We start from the raw sequence: 21,160 nt of genomic DNA, 5'->3' as shown, positions 1-21,160 counted from the left end.
TTGTGGGATCAGCTTGGACGTGCTGTTCGTGCCAGAGTGACCAACACAACCACTTTGGCTGACTTGCGACAAATGCTGGTTGAAGAATGGGATGCCATCCCACAGCAGTGTGTGACCAGGCTGGTGACCAGCATGAGGAGGAGGTGCCAGGCTGTCGTGGCTGTGTATGGTTCTTCCGCACACTACTGACACTCCTGTTTGTGAAATGAATAAATTGCCAATATGTCTTGTTTCTTCAGACTTCAATCATCCAATCCACTAAACACCAAACGAGTCAATGGCAGAATAAGCTGTTTGGCATTGACAGAGAAGATTTGGCAAATTTTTCATGAGCGCAACCCACATACTATGCGCTGCTGCTCATCCCACAAATGCATGTTCCTTACAAATGGGACACCATTTGAAAGGGAACTAAACAGGCTTTCCAACGGTATAACATTTATTGCCAAAAAGCATTGTTACCACAGAGAAATAATCCACCAAACACAAATGTCCTTACTTTTTGTTTTAAGTTTAGAACACGCACATAAAACCTTTATTTTGGTGTTAGGAAATAATTAATTTCACTACCACATACATCATGCTTAAAAACAACAAAACAAGTAGCCTAATTATTGTTTGAAATGTTTTGTAAAAATCACAGTAACTTGATGATGTCTTGCGATTGTCATGAAACTTAATTGGTCACCCAAACAGGAAGGATCGCTGCAGCTTGTCAACAGGCAAGCCAGGCAACTGCTTGGGGCCCCAGGCCATTAGGGGGCCCCTGAGGGCTGACAAACTTTACTCCACAGCAATGACTCAAAATGTGGCAACCACAGTGACCGCAACTCCCCTTCACCTTAAACAAATAAATTACTTTTGCAATGACATTTCAGTAGGGGCCCCATATCATTCCTTAAAGGCACGATAACCAAAACTTTTCAATTGAAAGTCAAAGGAAAATGAAGTTATCCTTCTGGGAGAGAAAAAAGAAAAAGTAAAAAGGAGGATGAGGAGAAAAGAAAGCAAGACAGTGGTAAGTAGAGCAGATAATGAAGATTAAGTTGTGTAACAGTAACTGTCTGAATGCTGTATAGCTAGCATTAACATTAGACAAATGACATTAATTCTTTTGCGTTTTTGTTAACTAGTTAACCTAGAAATTGGTCCAGTCTTAAGCGACAATGCTGTCAATGGCAAAACATCACTTTTGTGAAGGTAAATTGAATGTGCACAATTGCGCAATAACTTACATTGTAGCTTGTTTTGCTGACTGCCGACTGCAGCGGTCTTGCTTAATACTGGATCAATGTCAAAGATTGTTGTTCCCATCAGTCACTTAGACACAAAAACATAGGAAAATAGGGTCCAGGTTGAAAATAAACCAAGTTACCCTTTAAAAAAACGGTTTAACATTGGTTTTATTGATTAATTTACTAATCATTTTGATCTCTATTTTTATTTTCTGTAATGCATACATTATTTTCTGTAATGCATACAGAAGTTCAGCTTCTGGATCTCTATGGAAACCTCGGCATTGTCCGTTGTCTGCTTTTAACTCTTCCAGTCACTGTTGCCTCTGGAGAGAGAAGCTTCTCAGCTTTAAAACTCATCGAAACCTATCTCAGGTCAACCATATGTCCCAGGAGAGACTTTCAGGAATGGCTCTCATTTCAATAGAGCAAAATGTGCAAAGGTCTTCAGATCTGAAGGACATAGTGTAGCTGTAGCCAAGGCCCATAAGCAGCCTTGAACTTTAAGCCCTAGATCTCCTTTAGTGAGCACTTTAGTAGTACAAGGTTTTATTATATTTATGAGTAGGGGTATCTTGGTAGTATCTTTATTTTTAGCTTCTAATTAATTCATGTTTTAAACTTAACTTTTATTCTATAACTTAATTATGTTATTAGTTATGAGATAGCACAGTTGGAGTGGAGTCAGGAGTTAATTTCACTGCTTGTTGTAAGTGTATGACTATGCATGTGACAAATAAACTTGAAACTTGAAACATTTGTAGAGTTTAGAACATGATGGTGATGAACACTGGTTTTGAGGGCCCCCCTTAGAAATGTTTGCCTAGGGCCCCAACAGACCCTAGAATCGCCACTGGGATGTGCTCATAAAAAAAACTTATCAGGCACTTGATTAAGATCAAGTGACTTAAGTGTTGTTTTTGTGTAATTACATTTTACTGGCAGCCCCTCAGTGTCACGGACATTCTTTACTTTGACCACTGAATTAAAACTGTAGAGGTGATTTGGTTGTGTGTGAGTTTTTTTAAAGACACTATTTTATGTGACACATAATTAAGGCAGTTTGTTCTCCCCCCCTTCAGACTTTATCCCCCTTTATCCCCCACATCTGTTTTTGAGTCCAACCACACATTTGACAAAACAACTACATTGCCTCAGTTTCAGCCTTTTATCCAAACCTTATTGTCATATCTCTGACTTTGCTAGATCACACTTATTAAAGACCCAGTGGTTGGGGCCTGCAGGTACGCTGCCATTTTCTAAAATTATGAACCCCCTGTAGATTGGATTGTGGGTGGACACAATGGGGATGGCTGCAGCAAAGGACACAGATGATGCAAACAAGGTTTACCTAAACACAACAGCTGAGGGACAAGATGGGTCTCTCCTGTCATCGCCCAATCCTTAGGAATGTGTTTACTACCCTGAAACATGGCCTACTGTTACCAGTGCAGGTCATTCAGCTCATAAATGACTGCCTGAAGGTTGGTTGCTTGTTGGAAGGTCACAAAATAAGGAAGTGTAAAATGCAACACTGCTGTATTATATTAAAGGTCCAATAACGCCACTGCAACAGCCCACTAAAAAGACTGCGACATTGCGGTCGTCTATACCCAGGGCACAGTCACTGTCTGTCGGCTACACCCGCTGAACAGAAGCGGGGGAACAATTTGGGCAGCGGGGAGATTCTTGGTACTACTACTTCCAGACCCGTTATACAGCTTGTCTATACACTGTACAGTCAGTACATTACACATTATGGTTGCATGCCAGTTTATAAGAAAGTGGGAATCATCTTACTGTCCAACATATCATAACGTTAACGTTAACCTTGAAGCTGGCGATGGTAACGTTAGCCACAATAACATAACATAACGTTGCATACATTGCAAAGCAACCAGTAGATAACACCCAATCCAACAACTCAGGCTACAGGGTGTTTTGCCAAAGTTAAATTGCATGTTTCCATTATGAGGAAGTCAAACTTGCGGTTTCTGGCATATGTCATGGATCCTACGTTAGCAGTTAGCGTGTGTTAGCATGGCGCAATGGCACCAGTCAGTATCACTTCACCGGCTGTAACTTGTAACTAACTTGAGTACATAATTTAATGAGAGCACATGAATGAAAATGACTAACGTTCTCCGTACATTAGACGTGATATAAATGAATGAAGCTCAGTGCTTATCAAATTAGTCAACTCGGTGTCCTTTTAGGCTCTAAGCTGTCTCCTTTTAAATGCATCTCCAATATTTACCTGTGTTTTACCTCGTCTCTGGTTATGCAAACTTAGAAAGATGATGAGGTTTTTTTTAGCGGGAGTAGAATGAATCTATCTGCATTGATCATTTGTTTGCTGCTTCCATGGCTGTACTACAGCTGTAGCGCGCTGGGTTTGCATTTTTACAGGTATATCTGGCAACCTGGCCCGGCTGTCAAAATGGGCAGTTGATACCAACACACACGCCAAAACACAGAAATTCCGTGTCAGACATAGTATTTCAACTTAGCATGTTTCCTTAATATCTGATGACACATTGGGGTCATTTTTTTAAGGTACATGCCAGTATATACAGCACTTTCCTTATGAAATGTTTATACAAAGATTTCTTAATATTTCATTATATTTCTTGGAAGATCAGAAAACCCTAGAAGAGAACAAAATAAAAAGCAATACTTTTAATGTATTTTCATGCACTATTGAATATCACAGATTCAATCATTTTAGTGAGGGTTCAAACAACGCACCGTAGTGCACGATTAAAAAAAAGTATTTCTAAAAATGTTTCACAAAGATTACAATTGTTAATACACTCTTACTAATGAAAACCCATTTTCAGGATACAGTAAGAGAGATCAGAAAGTTTACAATTGCTCTCATACTAATGAGAACACATTATAAGGAGACACCAAAAATAGTGATGAGTCCAATAAGAGCTCTCCTCTGCCTGCAGCTCTCCGAAATAAGCAAGTTTTAATGTTCAAGAGTAATGCTTAATTATCCATACATGGCCATTTACAAGCATATTGCCACAGGGCTCCGGCTTCACAACATTTCCCCAATCTAATAGAAGATAGCATTATTGCGTGCAGTCAGAATTATTCACTGCATTACCCACGATTCATAGCATGTATTAACGCAAGCAATTTCATGCATATGGATACAGTGGGTCTTAGCAGGGGAGCTCCTGATTGCTCTGAAACTAATTTCACAATCATTAGTTTTGGTGGCAGTGTGAGTGACAGAGTGTATTTACCAGATCTCAGAAAATGACAAGTTCCACAAGCTTTGTGGAGGAAGTTTTAAAGATGAAAGTCTGATCTATGTGAAGCTCTGTGTTTAAACTGTACAGTAACTGCAGTGTTGTCAGTCAAAAGAAAATCGGCTTTGATTTCCAAATACAAAAAGGACAAACTAATAATAAATAATCATGAGTATCTAGTGTCGATCACTTATGATATCAATGTCCACCATAAAACAGAGTCACAGAGGGGAGATCCTTTGTAAATACAGGGCCAAGTGCTTGAGCTACAGGCCAAACAGAAAGCCATTTTAGCCTGGAGGTGAAATTAATGAATCATGGCCAAGTGCTGCTTTCCATCCATATGTAAGTTGGGGAGATATTTTGCAAAGCCTTTGAATCAACTTAATACTGTTATGGGCCATTGTTCACAATAAACATGTAAATTGTGTTCATGGAGTAGCATATAAATCAATGGCACTGATTCACAAATAAATTATAATCACAGTGAGTTGTAGTCGTACTTTGGTATAGGCAAAGAAGAAGAAAAAACATATACACACACAAAGGGAATGTCCTTTTGTACATAAATCCAAACTAAGAAAATATATTTTTATTGCATTATAAGCCTTCACATTTTGACATAGTAGAAAAAGCATGTGTTACTAACAACATTAACATTGCTCTGTTCTATTTAAGTGTACCGATAAACCAGTGGTGGAAAGTAAGTATATTTTTGCTCAAGCACTGTATTTAAGAACACTTTTGAGGTATTTTACTGAACTGGAATATTTCCATTTTCTGCAACAAGGGTAATACTGTACTTTTTTCTTCAGGTGAATAATTCAAAATTTAAACAATCAACAGATAAAACACAATATATATTTTTATGCTAATACTGTTGTATTTGTATTTAACAAATGTGTACACATGAGTTTACTACACTGTATTGCTACAGTACTTTGAATCAAGTAAAACATCTGAGAACTTCTTTCACCACTGCAATAAACCATGATGGTGTGACAGTGAGCCAGCATGCACAATACCAGGACCCTGAAACTAAAACAGCTAAATGGAATTTAGCCATGATTAATTGTATTATTTACTCCTGCTTTTCCTACTGTGAGATGTCAAAATGTCTTCTGTGAAAAAAAGCCTGTAGACGAGAATTTTCCTTTAGATATTTAGGATAGGTAAGTAGATAGATGGACATGATATACCATAATATAAAACTATTTGACACAAAAGTCCACAAAAACAAGCCTGGTGTCTTGGTGTATTAACGTACAACATTAAATTATGTAGTAATAGTTTTGTACCACTAGGTGGTGATGTGTTATCTATCTTGTTGATAGTTGTATTTCAGCCGGTGTACCAACTTGTGCATGTCTTGGATTGATGTGATGAATTGAATCTATATGCTACAGATTTGATTGGAATTTTGGAAAATATAAGAGGATTATATATTCTAGATAATACTGTAAAATCAATGCAGAACAGCACTGCATGTTTACATTCATAGGATCTAAGTGTTAGGTGCTGTACCACTTTCTAATAAGGGACACTTTATGAATGTTTTTTAAGTCACAAATAAAGGCATTGTGATTGTTTAAAACACAATTTACTAATGCTTCATAGATCATTTAGAAGCCAATAATAAGAAAGAGTTTTGGTTAGTGATGACCCTTTATCTGGTAATAATACAGCTAGGAATGTTGGTAATCCATTAATAAAATGGTACCACACACTAACATCAGCAGGTAAGTAAGAGTAAGGGACCGCACATGCAGGCACCTGTGAGACAAACACAAGAGAAAAGAAATATAAAGAATGGAGAGAATCACAGGAGCAGAGAGAGATGTGAGGATGTGATGTATCGCCTCCATGGGTCTGGAGCCAGAGTAAGAGGATCCGAGGGTGCTTTGGTTCAGGCCAGAGGGAGGGAGAAAGGAGGGAGGGCACTACTGCCCCAGATTTTGAGGTGCCACTGTCTGGGGAGAGATTGATGGCTGCAAGCAACAGATAACAGCTTGCAGTGTGAAGGGAGATTAAAAAGGAGGCAGAGATTGCAGGGAGAACTGGACCCCACCCATTTGGGTCTGTGCTCAACAGCCACGTCTGATTCTAACACACTGCAATTAGCTGCTGAGGCAAATACAGGTTTGTGGAGGGTAAATGTGAGCTACTCTGATTTTTTTAATCATGCTCGAAGCTATCATTTATCCTACAGAATTTGTGTTTATAGCAGAAATGTGATCGCAATAGATGCTTTAATATTTTTTTTTAATTTTAAATATTATAACACTTAAAACGTCACTACAATTTGCCCATATGGAGACAGAAAGGACATATTTACTACTATTGTCTGAGTATTGTTGTGACAGCAGCCCAGCTGATCAGTCCCCTGCAACACATCCTGCTTGTTTCCCACGTAGCCCATGAGTGCTCCATCACAATGCCATTGTTATTCTGTCCGCAGTCATTACTTATTCACCCAGCCGTCGTGCCTTTTGTCCAAAATCATTCTTCTTGTCCCCAAGACCTTCTCCTGCCTGCTGCGGCCCATCTGCCCCCCTGTCTGACACATACTACACAAGCTCCCCCATTTTTCTCTCTGTCTCTCTCTCTCTCACACACACACACACACACACACACACACACACACACACACACACACGCAGAAACTCTTCACACCAGCTGTCCAGCTCGTGTCCCCTGGCAGTAAAAGGTGCCGCCCTGAAGCACATCATCGGAATACACAATAAAGAAAGATCTATGATTAACATAAACACGTGTACACAAACTTCTAACCCACACTGTTTGGTAAAGAGTCTAGATTCCATGTATGCAATATATTCTATATGTATCAATATGTGTCAACACTATCTTATCCTGAATAAGCAAGATTCATATATATTTCTTTGTCAATAAAGCACATGCAGTTGAATTAAAATGAATTATGTCTGACTGAAGATTTTGCCTCTTGGCTTCAGGAAACTGTGATTTGGGAATTTTACTATTTTCTGACATTTTATAGACCAAATAATTTATTGTTAAATTAAGAAAACAATCAGCAGATTAATCCATAATGAAAATAATCGTTAGTTGCAGCCCTAATTGTAGGCCCTTCAGTGTTTATCAATGGTTATTACTAAGAATAGGGCATACGTTTAGATACACACAACTGACTGTTCTACAGAGAGCCTTTCATTTTATTTTCCAGGTGCCACTGCCAAGATAGCCATAATATTTATTTAAGAAGGAAGTAACAAGCCATGCCAAATACTTGCCTAAAAATAGACAGCAGTCATTGATGGAGTTTATAAATAGAGAGAAGGAAAAGGGGCTGGTCCTGGAGGAGTATATTTATAGCACATGCGCACTGCTGTTTACTGGAGGCAGCAGCCAGGGGTGCACTTATCAATAACACCATAAAAAAAAAAATACCACTGAATGTACAGTCACTCCGTCATCTATTTCTGGAAAAATGCATCTGTGGTGAAATAAAATCACTTTTATGAGGGGATGAAAGGGATTACTCCAAAGGGTCTTCTATTCATGGACAGTGAATGCAGAAGTTGCAGAAGATCACTTTTCACCCTCTGCATATCTCTGATTACAAAATTGTTTCCATTTCTTGGCTCCTGAATTTGAGGTATGTTGAATAGATGCATACAACAGGGTCTAAATCACTGGTAACCCAACATGAATAAATTAAGTGGACACATTATTAAAAAAATGTAAACATACTGCATCTGAATTGGTAATAAAAACAAATGACCAAAACCCAGTGGTGTAAATGTAGTTTATCAGAGATAATGCTTTTATTACTGCATTAGTTGAGTTGTTTTACTGTTTCATTTTGTTCATCCTACATTTAAAAGTCTAAAGGGACGTAAACATTTGCTGTTACATTTCTTTTTCCTGTTTAATAATGTTTAATCTAATGGTGGTACTGTAATGTGTAGGATTAGGAGCAATGTTTTGACACACACACGGTTGATGCAGGTGGAGGACAGACCAGCTGACTGAGGAGCGGGAGGAGGGGCAGACCGACAGCCTGGCTGGCGGGGGAGCTGATCCACTCCAGTCCGACAGACGGCCAACTTGATCGGAGTGAACCTGCGACACAAGCCGCTGCTGCAGACTCCCCCGGCAGCGACCAGCCGCTCGTCTGTCTGGGAGTTTGTTATAGCACCGACCAACTGTACTGTTAGCAATCCTGGGTATTAAATCAGAGTACTGTAACTAATTGTTTAAGTTGCAATTTAAAATGTCTATATTACCGTTTACTCCTCCAATCGTGAAGAGGCTTCTTGGCTGGAAGAAGGGAGAGCAGAACGGACAAGAGGAGAAATGGTGCGAAAAGGCTGTCAAAAGTCTTGTAAAGAAGTTGAAAAAGACGGGACAGTTGGACGAGTTGGAAAAAGCCATCACAACACAGAATGTCAACACGAAATGCATAACCATACCCAGGTAACGACACAAACCGCGAACTAGCTGCCTCGTAGTTAGCTAGCTAGCTAGCTAAGCTGGCAAGCTAAGGTTGATGGCAGCTAACGTTAGCTGGCTAAGTAGCTTGCTAGTTAGCGTGAGCTAATATTAGAAGCCTAACGTTAGTGCTTTTGTTAGTGAAGCAATTGTATTTGTTAACTTTGAATAAATTACCAAATTCATTAATTTGATTTCAATTTCAAAAAGTGTGATGTTATGAAGTGGGTTTTGATTGCATTAATAGTTAGCTTTAGCTAGCTGCTATGGTTAAAAACAATCCATAGTAGAGCTAACATTAGCTGATCAAGTTGAACTTAACCTGCTTTTCATCTTAGCTACATTTTTTTTGTGTAAACAGGTAACGTTAACAGCCAATTGGCATTTTATCAGTCTGAAATACCGATACATGGCCACTAGCGTTAGTTGAGTTAGCTTGTGTTATGATTATGAATGTCAGGTAAAGAAGACTTGATGCGCCTCTGGCCGTAAACACATAGCTAAGTTACATGTGAGAATGTTGTCATTATATTGTTAGCTAGTTTGCACAACTAGCAGAACCGGTAGAGCAGCGGTAACCTATAAGTTACAATTTAAGCAATTTGGAATGTTCTCCTAATACAACCATGAATGTGACGTACGTAGTAGTAAGTGTTTCTCAAATGCTTAAGCAAGTTTTTCTTTTTAATGTCTAAGCACGTTTCACCTGCTGACATGGAAGCTGAGGTGCATCTATGCTGCATAAACGAAAAACGTTATGTCCTCCGTTCACACGTGTGATGAATAGCAGGAGAAGAAGGGTTGGTTCGGTGAGGCAGTTCTCTGACTCATAGAGGATGTTTAGACTGGAGTGTGTGGACTCTGTTTGGGATTCCCCTTATGGGATACCCATTCGTCTAAGACTAGTAATTCAGAATACTATAATATAAGGTAGATTTTTTGGGGGCTGTGATGCAGGACTGTGCATACGTACAGTTTTATTTTAAGTGGTCTGGATGAGTCTCAAATGTCGATTATATGTTTTCCTTTGGTTGGATGGTGAACCATAATATTGTACAGCTTAATAAGTTTACTTGTTGGAAACTGTGAGCCAGTGTTAGCCTTGGATCCTTATTTCCATCTGTTGTCCTATCCAGATTTTAAAATGTATCCTTAAATAAAAAAATAGTTAAGAAATTCAATGATAACTCAAACAAAAGACATAACAATATAAAGTAGACTGTAAATATGTTGCATAATTTCTTCAATGTGAACTATTATGATGTTTGCACAATTACTATTTCCATTTTATTTTTTTAAAGAATTTAAATAATTTTGTCTCTTTAGTCATTACTTTACTACATAAAATAAATAAGGAAGATACGCATCTTGGATCTGCTGGTAAAAAGCATTGTAGAAAAAGGTAGGATAGACCCTTAGTAAATTCTTTAATTGTTAAGCATCCTTCAAAGTTTATTTTTTGCCAAGGAATATTCAATCAAGCACAATTGCTAATGAAACTGGGAGTCCTAACTCCCACATCATGGTGTGTTAACCTACATTAAAAACTTTTTCTCAGTTCTTGGGAATGTGCACCAGGCTCTAGGAGGGGCATGGGCTACTGTTTGGATTGTGGTTCAGTGTGTCCAGAGACTGTAGGTTTACAGAATAACAGCTGTCTTGCTGTCTGTTGGGGATACAGTAGTCTATACTCATGACGTTCCACTTCTGGGATTGCTCCGGTGCCGCAGGAAATTCCGCTGGATGCATGTCTTTTCGCTGATGTCCGTTTCCTTCCGCTTTCTTGTGTTGGAGCTTTAAACTCTGTTCGATTTATGAGTACTTTGGTTAACTGCTCATCAGATCTCTGCAGGGTAAATTGAGACAGCTAGCTAGACTATCTGTCCAATCTGAGTTTTCTTTTGCACAATTAAAACAACTTTTGCATGTACATGTTCCACCAAAACAAGTTCCTTCCCGAGGCTATTTTTCAGCGGCTCTGTGCGGAGCTTCCTTCCGCCCATGACTATTGTGATTGGTTTAAATAAATGCCAATAAACCAGAGCATGTTTTTCTCCCATCCTGGAATGCTATGTGGACTAGCCAGACCCTCTTTGCAGCATGTGGAGGAAGGTCTGGCAAAGTGAGACTAGGGATACAGGGATTCAGTGTGTGTGGTATGCTTGCTGTTATGATTCTTCATCTGCTTCTTAATATGCAGGCAATGGGCAGTATTGTTTTGGCTCTGGTACCAAAACTCAACAGGAAGTGGTTTCTCTCCCACTCAAGATTGTCACAGGATGTGCTGCATTGGTGTTGAGATGCCTGACTGACTGATGCACAGTTGTTGTTTCTTCTGGTGGATAAGAGGTTTGCCTCAGTCTAGCTGGGTGACAGAGTGGTCAGCATTTCAGAGTGGCAAATCAGGGAGACCAGACAAAGCACTGGCCAATCTCAGTAGAGGTATGAGAAGTCCAAAAATATTCAGGAGTCAGTGCTGGAAGTTGAGTCTGAACCCATCTCTTTTGCTGTGGTCACTGATGTAGTCTGGAAGCTTGGTGGTCTTGTGTGCGTTTGGAAGATGTTTCCAGCTATTTAGGTATCACACCGCTCAAACTTCGCTGGTACGGTCTTTTTTTTTTTTTCAGTCCCATCTAGCATCTTTGCTTGCTTGAGGTAGAAATGCCTTCTTTTTTAAAGTTGTTTTATTCAGATTTAAAAAAAAAACTGCCAAAGCCTGTTCATTTAAATCGGAGAGAATTAAAAGTTAAGAGGTTATCCATTGCATCATTTGGCTGTTGATGTAAATGCATTAACTACAAAAATGTGGAATATATATAATTTTATTTATGAACCACTAGCCAGAGCTAGGCCAACCACACTAATGGGACACTCTTTATGTCATCTAACAATGCAAATGACATATAGTATTTTGTCTAAAATAACATATATTTTTTAGCTTTATACCTATGATTTAGGAGATTCTGTTTTGTCCTGGAACATTTGACGAGTTCTTTATCCTCTTGCCATCTAAATCATGAAATGGCAGTGGGAATTTGTTATTGCAGGTGTCCCTTGTCATCATTGAGATTAAATGGTTGTGGCAGCTCATTGTAGTCTTAGCTCTTGATGGAATGCCTCAGTAAATCAGTAACGTCAACAAAAGACGTCACTGTAAATAAGTAATGGCCTATTTTAATAGGAAAGATTTCACCTTATTTGATTCAGACCACAAATCTGTGGCTCATTTAGATCTATATTACAGCTGTGACAGGAAACACTGGCTATTTTATCTTCCTCTCGCTGCTTTTCATCTTGCCAAATAACCATGCCAGAGGTCTGCACCAAAATTGTAATTTCCAATGTGATTGCCATGCACCTTATTCCCTCTGAGATTAAAATAATAAATAAATCTAATCCTAATGTTGCTTTGAGTTTTCTAGATTTTGTCAAATGTTTAATGTCCTGATCAGCGTAGTCTAAATGTATATAATTATTAGAAATGATGATATTGAGTTTGGTACTGGAAGTTGCTTTGTTGGTCACCTTGAAACTAGCACCAAGCTAGCTTTAATTTGTTTGTCTTGAACCCCAAGTCCTTTCTGACATACTTCACAGGAGGCCAAGCCTTGGTAAAGAATGAAAACCATGTTTCTCATCTGACAGCTTAACAATGAGCTGAACTGTTGAGTTCAGCTGGAAAAAAGTAATTGCCACACTGGACTCCATGTGAGTCCTTCCTTTCCTTTTTTAGTCATTTAAGTTTCATGGCAATATATACACGTAGGGTCTTACACTTCACGGTTACATATGCTTTTTGCGCAAAGGTCAAACAGCTCTCTTTTTATACAGTCACTGCAATTTAAACTTCATAGTTTGTCAGTATCACATCATAATCAAAAACCCAATTTCCATAGCCTTTTGTGTCTAGCCTTTTGTTTATATTCCAAAATGTTTATTTGACATTTGGGGTCATTTTAGGATGGTTTAGACCGCTGATGTTTCCCTGACCGGTGCTGCTGTGTGGTAAAGGCTGAGGGAATGGTTGGCATAAAATATGTTCTTTCATGCTGACAGTATTTTAATACAGTAAATGGAAAAGCATTAAGAAGCACACTGCATAAGTAGTACCGGAAAGAAAATATTTGTATCTGGTCTGACGCAGACAGTCAAATGCTTTGGTGTTCTGCCCTCAGGTAATGTTGATCTATTCTGAACTAGGAAATATGTTAAAGGTTGTATCCTATAATTCAAAAATACTCTGAGCGTAGAGCAAACCAAGACATTGATTGATTGATTCACTTCAATCTGCATGTACCACTACAGTCTTTTTGGTGCTGTCTTTCAGATCTTTAGATGGACGTCTGCAGGTCTCCCACAGAAAAGGTCTTCCTCATGTGATCTACTGTCGCTTGTGGCGCTGGCCAGACCTGCAGTCCCACCATGAGCTGAGGGCTGTTGACCACTGTGAATTTGCCTTTCACACCAAGAAGGATGAAGTCTGCGTCAACCCCTACCACTACCAGAGGGTGGAGACACCAAGTGAGTGCAGTTAATTGCCACATGATCCAAATTACTGTATTTAAAATAATGTTTTTTTTCCCATGCAGTTTACAGAACTGAACTTGTCTTTAATGAAAGTATCTGTGTGTCTCCAGTTTTGCCTCCTGTCCTAGTACCACGACATACAGATATCCCTGCAGAGTTTCCACCGTTGGGTGACTACAGTCCATCCATCCCTGATAACACCAACTTTCCTGCTGGCATTGAGCCCCAAAGTAACTATATTCCTGGTGAGAATAACATTGGCCTAAAATTTACCCAAACAAAATAGCCATAAAGCCGTCATTACGTCTCAAAAACATGTTTTAACAATTAAAAACATGTCAAACCTTTGATATGCTGAGATCGGGAGTGTGTTAATCTTTGTTTATATTTGTATGTTATAGAAACTCCCCCACCGGGGTATCTCAGTGAGGATGGTGAGACAAATGATCACCAGCTCAACCACAGCATGGACACAGGTGACTCACATGAAGGTACACACAATTCAAGCTCATGTTGTTCTAATTATGCTTTATCTGGATCATGAACCAAACCTCTATTACCACTCTATTTCAGGTTCACCCAGCCTGTCGCCCAATGCTGTGTCACCCACAAACAGTAATCTTGGTAAGCAAAACCAAAGGGGTCAGCTTAACTTACAGAGCATATCATTCATTATGTGCACTTATCTGGTTGGTAGCAATTATATTATGTAAACTATAATACTGCTTATACCATGACCTTTTCCCAACAAACATGTCATATGTAATCAAATTACATTATATCACATCATTAATTTACTATGTTAAAAATTTTGCTTTTGCTTTCCTGTTTTACATATCATGAAATGGGATTCAGCCTACAGCTATTCTGAAATTCCAGACCACAGTCTGATGCCTGTTAGCCAGTAACCTTTACCTCCAACCCCATTTCTTTCATTAGTGTCCTGTATCATAACCAACAACAGTGTACAGGTGCATGAACAGGAATTAATTACACATGATTACAATAATACAGTACCATAATGAACGCAGAAACTTCTGCTCGTTTTCAGCCCGAAAGTGGATCAGCTGCCGGGTTTCCTCAGGCGTCCCTGTGTGTGCTACAGGACGGTATATGTAAAGCACGTATCGATGTCTCCAAAGCAAGTAGTGTTATGCACTGATATCAAACGAAATTCGCTGCTAATTCAAGGCAGAGAAATGCGGGACTGCAAATCAGCAATGTAACGTTAGCGTTGGCATTACCATTAGCGTAGCAAACTTTAAAAAAAGTTTCAATTAAAGCAACACTATGTAACTTTTAGACCTACAGGTTGTCTCATTGGAACTACAGCTGCAGCTAAAAGTTGCATAGTGTTGCTTTAAGAACATTGTTGCAAATATATATGTACAGGACTGTGTAGAGCACAAAACAAGACTCGTAATTTTTTAATCAATTCTTTAAGCCGAAAATACTTACATTTATGGGACTCTCTGGTTGATCTGGTCACCATTGTTGCCAGTTGCGCAGTGTATTCTGGGTACCCCTCGGTTTCAAGTAAGCTCGCAACTTTGCTTGGTTTTAAGGGGTATCTACCCCTTCCCGTTAGCCCTACCCCTCGATCAAAACGAGAATTTGGATAGCCCTTACTCTCACGTGAACGCACAAAACTAAGGGGATGGGGGTAAGACAGAGAAATGAGATTCAGACTGTGTCTGAAATCCCTCCCGTGTTCACTCATTCACTTCTCTCTTTATAATGGACACTCAAAAGTGAGCAGTAAATTGAGATTTCGGACATCTCATCATTTTGCATCAGATTTTTGAAGTTTCAAGCTGGTTTGAAACTAAATTTGCACAGTCCCATTAGGCTTTTTATCTAATTTTGTATTGGTTACACAAACTAAATAACACATCCAAGCTTTCTAACTAATCCACTGAAGCCTAAATTGTACTATAAAGTACATTGTACCTGTTAAAAGTACATTGTACCATTGTATCTCCATAAAGGAATCATCCTTACTAGGAGGATAGTTTCAACATTATTATTAGACGTGTTATCTGTAAAACTTCCCTCTTCTGACTTTGCTGATGGACGTGAACAAGTCAGTAAACCAAAAATTGGTGCTGTTCATATTAAGTCCACAGAATATCAGATTAGAATATCTTTGTAGAGGTAAGTGTGTGTGAGAGAGACAGATGCACGATACACAGGAGCAGTGGACTCTGGGAGGCTTAGCCTCAGGGCAGTAACAGAGTAAGTGTGGTATGAATGGAGTCTTTGTCTATGGGCTGTCCTTCGCATGTGAAAAGGCCAGCAGCAGACAGCTCAATGTAATGCAATAATAATAATATCCGGTTGCCAGGTTATTCTATCTATGTGGAAAGCCACCAGGAGGACATTGTTAAAAAAATATATATATATTTACGTCATGTCTTGTCCATTCCTGGCTGGGGCCGTGAGGGTGATGGGAAAGGGAAACTTTATCAGCTGTGTGGCTCTTCACAATCAAACGGTTGTTTGACCACAGAGCAGTACCTATTCTCATGGATTTCTTAATTTTTTTTTCTCACAAACCTCGGAGCTTGTATCTTAGCTAATGTCTCTCCATCTAACCCCACCCTCTGCTCACACAGACTTACAACCTGTGACATACTGCGAGTCTGCCTTCTGGTGCTCTATCTCCTACTATGAGCTAAACCAACGTGTAGGAGAGACTTTCCACGCCTCCCAACCCTCCCTCACAGTAGATGGATTCACAGACCCATCCAACTCTGAACGCTTCTGTCTAGGCTTGCTTTCCAACGTCAACCGCAACTCAGCTGTAGAGCTCACACGCAGACACATAGGTACTCATTTTATTTTGCATGGACTTGCCTTTTATATTTGCTCTTGACATAATCAGCAGGTAGCTGTGCGCTGAGTGACGATCTTCTCTCTTCCCTTTCCAGGACGGGGCGTAAGGTTGTACTACATTGGTGGAGAAGTGTTTGCAGAGTGTCTCAGTGACAGTGCCATCTTTGTCCAGAGTCCCAACTGCAACCAGCGCTATGGCTGGCATCCTGCCACTGTCTGCAAAATACCTCCAGGTTAGCATTAGAGGATACACACAAACACTTGAAGCCATCAGAGGCCAAATGAGCAGAGCATAACTAAACCATATATATATATATATATATATATATATATATATATATATATATATATATATTTTTTTTTTTTTTTTTTTTTATAGGCTGCAACCTGAAGATCTTCAACAACCAGGAGTTTGCTGCCCTGCTCGCCCAGTCAGTCAACCAGGGCTTTGAGGCCGTCTACCAACTCACCAGGATGTGCACCATTCGCATGAGTTTTGTCAAGGGTTGGGGAGCTGAGTACAGGTATTATTTTGCATTTCAGAACTGTTTTTAAGTACATATTAACAATGGAAAGCAATTCTTACCAGGGTATCTTGATTGGGAATCAGATGAATGCAAAGAAAGTTGTGTATGTGTATGTAGTTGTGTAAGTTCTTTATGAACTTGACTTTAAGATTTGTATTTGTTTATTATTTATTTACTGTAAACAAAAGAAGAAAAAAGAAGGGTACTAAACAACAGTCAGCAACTTGTTTATTGTTAAGGCCCTGGTCAAAATTAAAGATTTAATAATGATGTAATAACTGTAACAATAACTTATTTCACCAGTAAATGCTGTTGAACGACAAAAACAACCACCAAGATGGGAAAAGGGGATTTTACAATTACTGGTAACACAGCACGAGGCTACCTGTTTTAAGTGAACGCACCGTCTGTGTTGTTCCGACAACAGCAGCAGCTGCTGCGCTGCAGAGCAGACTGTTACGTCCCGCTGTTGGAATCCTCTACACTGAAATACAGTCACACTTTACACTGTTTAACGTTACCTGTCAGCATTTTAACCGTGTTTAATCCAGCTACTAGCTAAAGGTAGGCTAACGTTACCTGCTGTCAGGTGTAGTGTAAAGTCAGGCACCGAAATTTTCGTTCTTATTCGGTCTTGTTACTACCGTTTAGGTCGGCACGTTTCGGTACCCAACCCTACCTACCAGAGTCAATATAGTGTGCAGTAACTTCTAAATAATTTTGATAACTCACTGACGTCCAGTGATCACCGGTTGATGAGACAGCGTTTGCACTTTGCACTTTGGTTTCAATAACAGGTCGGCGAGTAGCACTCTCCAAAATAGTGCTTTGCCTGAGCCCACTAGCATCAACCTGAGTCCCGTTAACTGTACTATGCTTAGCTTGTAGGTGGTAGCTCAAGCTTGACGTGCTTCGGTGATATTTTAATTTGGCTTTACACAATGTGCATATGGCTTTCGACTTGTCTACGAGACGTCCGGGAGTTTAAAAAAAAAAAAGTGCCATTTAGAATTGTGTTGCTGCTGCATTTCTCCATCATGCCTGCAGCCAGCAGCAGGAGGATGTGTTACGAGGAAGTATGACAGCTTGATGATAAGTAAAGGTGCGGCAAAGGGTCAAAATAGTAGCCTGTTAGGCACGACGTGAAGCCGAGTGAAGTGAAAATTAATTAATAAATGGCGGCATGCGATTTATTAAAAAAATAAAAAAACAATATATAGTTAAGTGTTCAATTAGCTTTTCTTATTTCAGCTTTCTAAGGTGGGATAAAGCACCTGCATTAACACACCGGCTATATGTTGTTGTCTTTGTCCCAGCTTTCTTAAAGCAGAACACAGCGAGTGGACGCCCGTCCCGTGTGTCGGCTTGTCCAGATGCTCTCCACGTACATATTCAGTCATACACTTAAGAGGCGCGCAAAAACACCTATGCGCCTAACACTTATGTGCCTAAGCCGTATAATAGCAGGGAAAACCCTGTTCAGTAAACATTTGCTTTAAGGGTTCTTTTTTTCCTTCAGTCTGTTGCACTGCACTCATTTAGGACACAAAACTTCCATTAAGCTTTGTGCCCCAAATTTAAGAAGAAAAAGGTGAGAGGGCTTTGATGTTTATGGTCAGCATAATTGACATCAGTTTTGGGGGAGAAAAAAATGAAGGGGTGTTGTGCACAGACAGTAGCTGACTTGGAAAGGAAAAAGAGGGCGATGGGGGGTGGGTGCTGCTGTGAGTAGGCAAGAGGGTTGAGTAACAGAGGAAGAATGCAGCTGGCATTCGTGAGGGGACATGGTGTGGGAGGTGAACACATTTCAGACACCCTTTGCAAGGGGGATTCCCACTGGACTATGAGTGGTGCATGTTATATTTCTGGCACCAAACGCCTTGGAGGAAAACATCTCGGACAGAAACTTGAATGACTTCAGAAATAGCATGTCGAGTTGGTTTAAGTGTTGCTGCAAATTCAACCAAGACAAGAAATACTGAAGAAGACTGTATCTTTGCATTGACTAAAATGAAGTTACATTGATAATGACATAATGACAAGGATTTTAAATGTGTGGTATTATGATGTAGTATGAAAAGCTGTGCTGCCCCTCTCCTTCTCTGTACCCTGCAGACGCCAGACAGTGACCAGTACCCCCTGCTGGATAGAACTGCATCTCAATGGCCCTTTGCAGTGGCTGGACAAGGTCCTTACACAGATGGGTTCTCCCAGCATCCACTGCTCCAGTGTGTCATAGGAGCAGCACATGCGTCACAGAAGCCCTCTTTCCCATTTCGACACTTATTTACAAACCACATAGGAAAACTTAAGCGTCCCTTAGTGAAAATAAGGAAAGAAACGCTATTCATCAAATGAACAAGTCACTCTCCTCCCTCGCTGTCTCTAACGTTTCACCTCACATCTATAGCACTTTGCTCAGTACTATTTAGTGTTTTCAGTTGATGGTTATTTGTTTTTCATGTGTTCAACGGGCAGCCACAGGGTATTTGCAATAGGTTTCAAAAGACAACACATTTTCTTCATAATTCATTCAGACATGCTCAGTGTTGTAATATTTTTTATAAATGAGATTGAAATGTTTGTTTCCCAAGTTAAAGGGATGGTACAGTTTCAGCTTGTTCACCTTTTACATGTTTTGACACATTTTTGATTCTATGAATTAGCTAAAATACGCTATCATCACTGGTGTTTCAGTGTCCCAGTAAAACTCTTTGTAATCACTGAACTGAGAGGCTTATTTATCAATTGAACCATAAATTAACATGAAAAATGTCATTCTGAGGAGTGATTAAATAGAATATATTTAATTATTATCTTAAGTACAAGGTACTTTGCCCATATTAATGTATCCGTATGAATTAAAGTGTCAATTATCTGATTGATCATATAATTGGTATTTTATCTATTTTAAACAAAATATAGACATTAGCACTATTGTTTCTTGAAAAGAACCCTTGTATGAAAACTATTTTGCTCAGTGAAAGAGACATTTTATAAGTTATTTTTGCATACTGTCCTGCATGGGAATATATTTTTTTTATTGCCTCAATATGATTGTACATAAATATTTATAGCTTGCAATTTCTTGTAGTCATGCAGTGTTTGAAACAGTGGACCAGACTGACCTCTGGCATGAGTAGATTCACAGAAAAACGTTGCTTTAATGACCCAAAACCTAGCCTTCTAACCAGGGTCAACTGGTTCTTAAGTGTGACAGATTGGATTACTGTACCAGTTATTTTAATAGGGACATACAGTATGAGTGATCATAGTGACCTGGTTGGATTTAGGAACCTGTGTGACTTCAGTGTGTACTCACTAGCAGCAACCATGGCTTTGGTTCATCCATCGATGGCATGTAGAGTGAAAACATAAATGCAGATCTTTTCACATTATTATCTTAACTGTCAGCCTATAGTACACTATGCCCCTTGTGGATAAATAATGCTGTTCTTAATTTACTGTGTTGATCAGTGTAAAGCTTTAGTTTTAGTGGTAATTTGCTTGTCCAGTAAATACTGTATATTACATACATACGTACATTGCTACAACATAAGGCATGTGTTATATGCTTGCTGTCATTGTCTATAAAGCCACCATGTTCATCCTGCACTTACAGGTACTTAATAGTACATAAGACTGAGTCACCATGTAATTTATTTAAAACAGTTACACAGTGCTAAACTGAAATACTGTGTACTACAGTGCATCAGGTAGTTGGTAGATCTGTAGTAGTACTTGCGTTCCTTGATATTCTTAGTTGGAGGTTTTATGTTCCAAGTCTTATGTACATGATTTTTCATGTAGCCTAATATTTGTTCTCAAATTGACCATTGTTTTGTTATCTGTGAAAATTAAATAAATTGCAACCAAGTAAAATGATTAAGTTTTTTTTTTAAGACCATGGCTCGTTAATACAGTGACTAGAAAAATAAAAACCCTTGTACATGAATGCAATCCAATATTACTGTTCTGTATAATTACTATTGTAAAACTGTATCAGAGGTGATGAAGCAACCTTTGAGGCAGTAGTTTGTGGTGGTATTATGTTGAATGTCATATGTAAGGCGTTTTACATTTCTGCTACTCCACAAATGTAAAGTTGAGATAGCATTTCCCACACTTCAGTATAATGTAATGTAGAATACAGCACCACAATAGCATTTCATTTTTTGCGGGGGTACTTAATTGCAGCATACAGGTGTTCTTATTTTTCTAGTCTGCATATCTTCTTTGTAAGCATAAGGTGTTTGCACCCATGTAGTGCAACAGTCGTGTTCACAATAAATACATGCACAAA

General features: G+C 39.2%; 1 protein-coding gene across 2 annotated transcripts; it reads left to right on the top strand.

Annotated features, from left to right (window-relative positions):
- Positions 1–8,445: 8,445 nt before the first annotated feature.
- smad3b (SMAD family member 3b) lies at positions 8,446–20,497 on the top strand. Of its 2 annotated transcripts, none has more exons than XM_028584232.1 (9): positions 8,446–8,953; positions 13,296–13,489; positions 13,606–13,740; positions 13,897–13,986; positions 14,069–14,119; positions 16,111–16,323; positions 16,426–16,563; positions 16,710–16,854; positions 18,973–20,497. In XM_028584232.1, the coding sequence occupies exons 1-9, from the start codon at positions 8,751–8,753 to the stop codon at positions 19,094–19,096; spliced, it is 1,293 nt and encodes a 430-aa protein (XP_028440033.1). In that variant the 5' UTR covers positions 8,446–8,750; the 3' UTR covers positions 19,097–20,497. The 2 variants fall into 2 exon arrangements, with proteins under 2 accessions (XP_028440033.1, XP_028440035.1); XM_028584234.1 differs by having other exon boundaries at positions 8,447–8,953; positions 13,897–13,971.
- Positions 20,498–21,160: the final 663 nt, after the last annotated feature.

This window comes from Perca flavescens, chromosome 8 (genome assembly GCF_004354835.1).
Source record: "Perca flavescens isolate YP-PL-M2 chromosome 8, PFLA_1.0, whole genome shotgun sequence".
Lineage (NCBI taxonomy): Eukaryota > Metazoa > Chordata > Actinopteri > Perciformes > Percidae > Perca > Perca flavescens.
The sequence above is the reverse complement of the archived record's forward strand: the minus strand, read 5'-3'. Positions and strand labels throughout refer to the sequence as shown.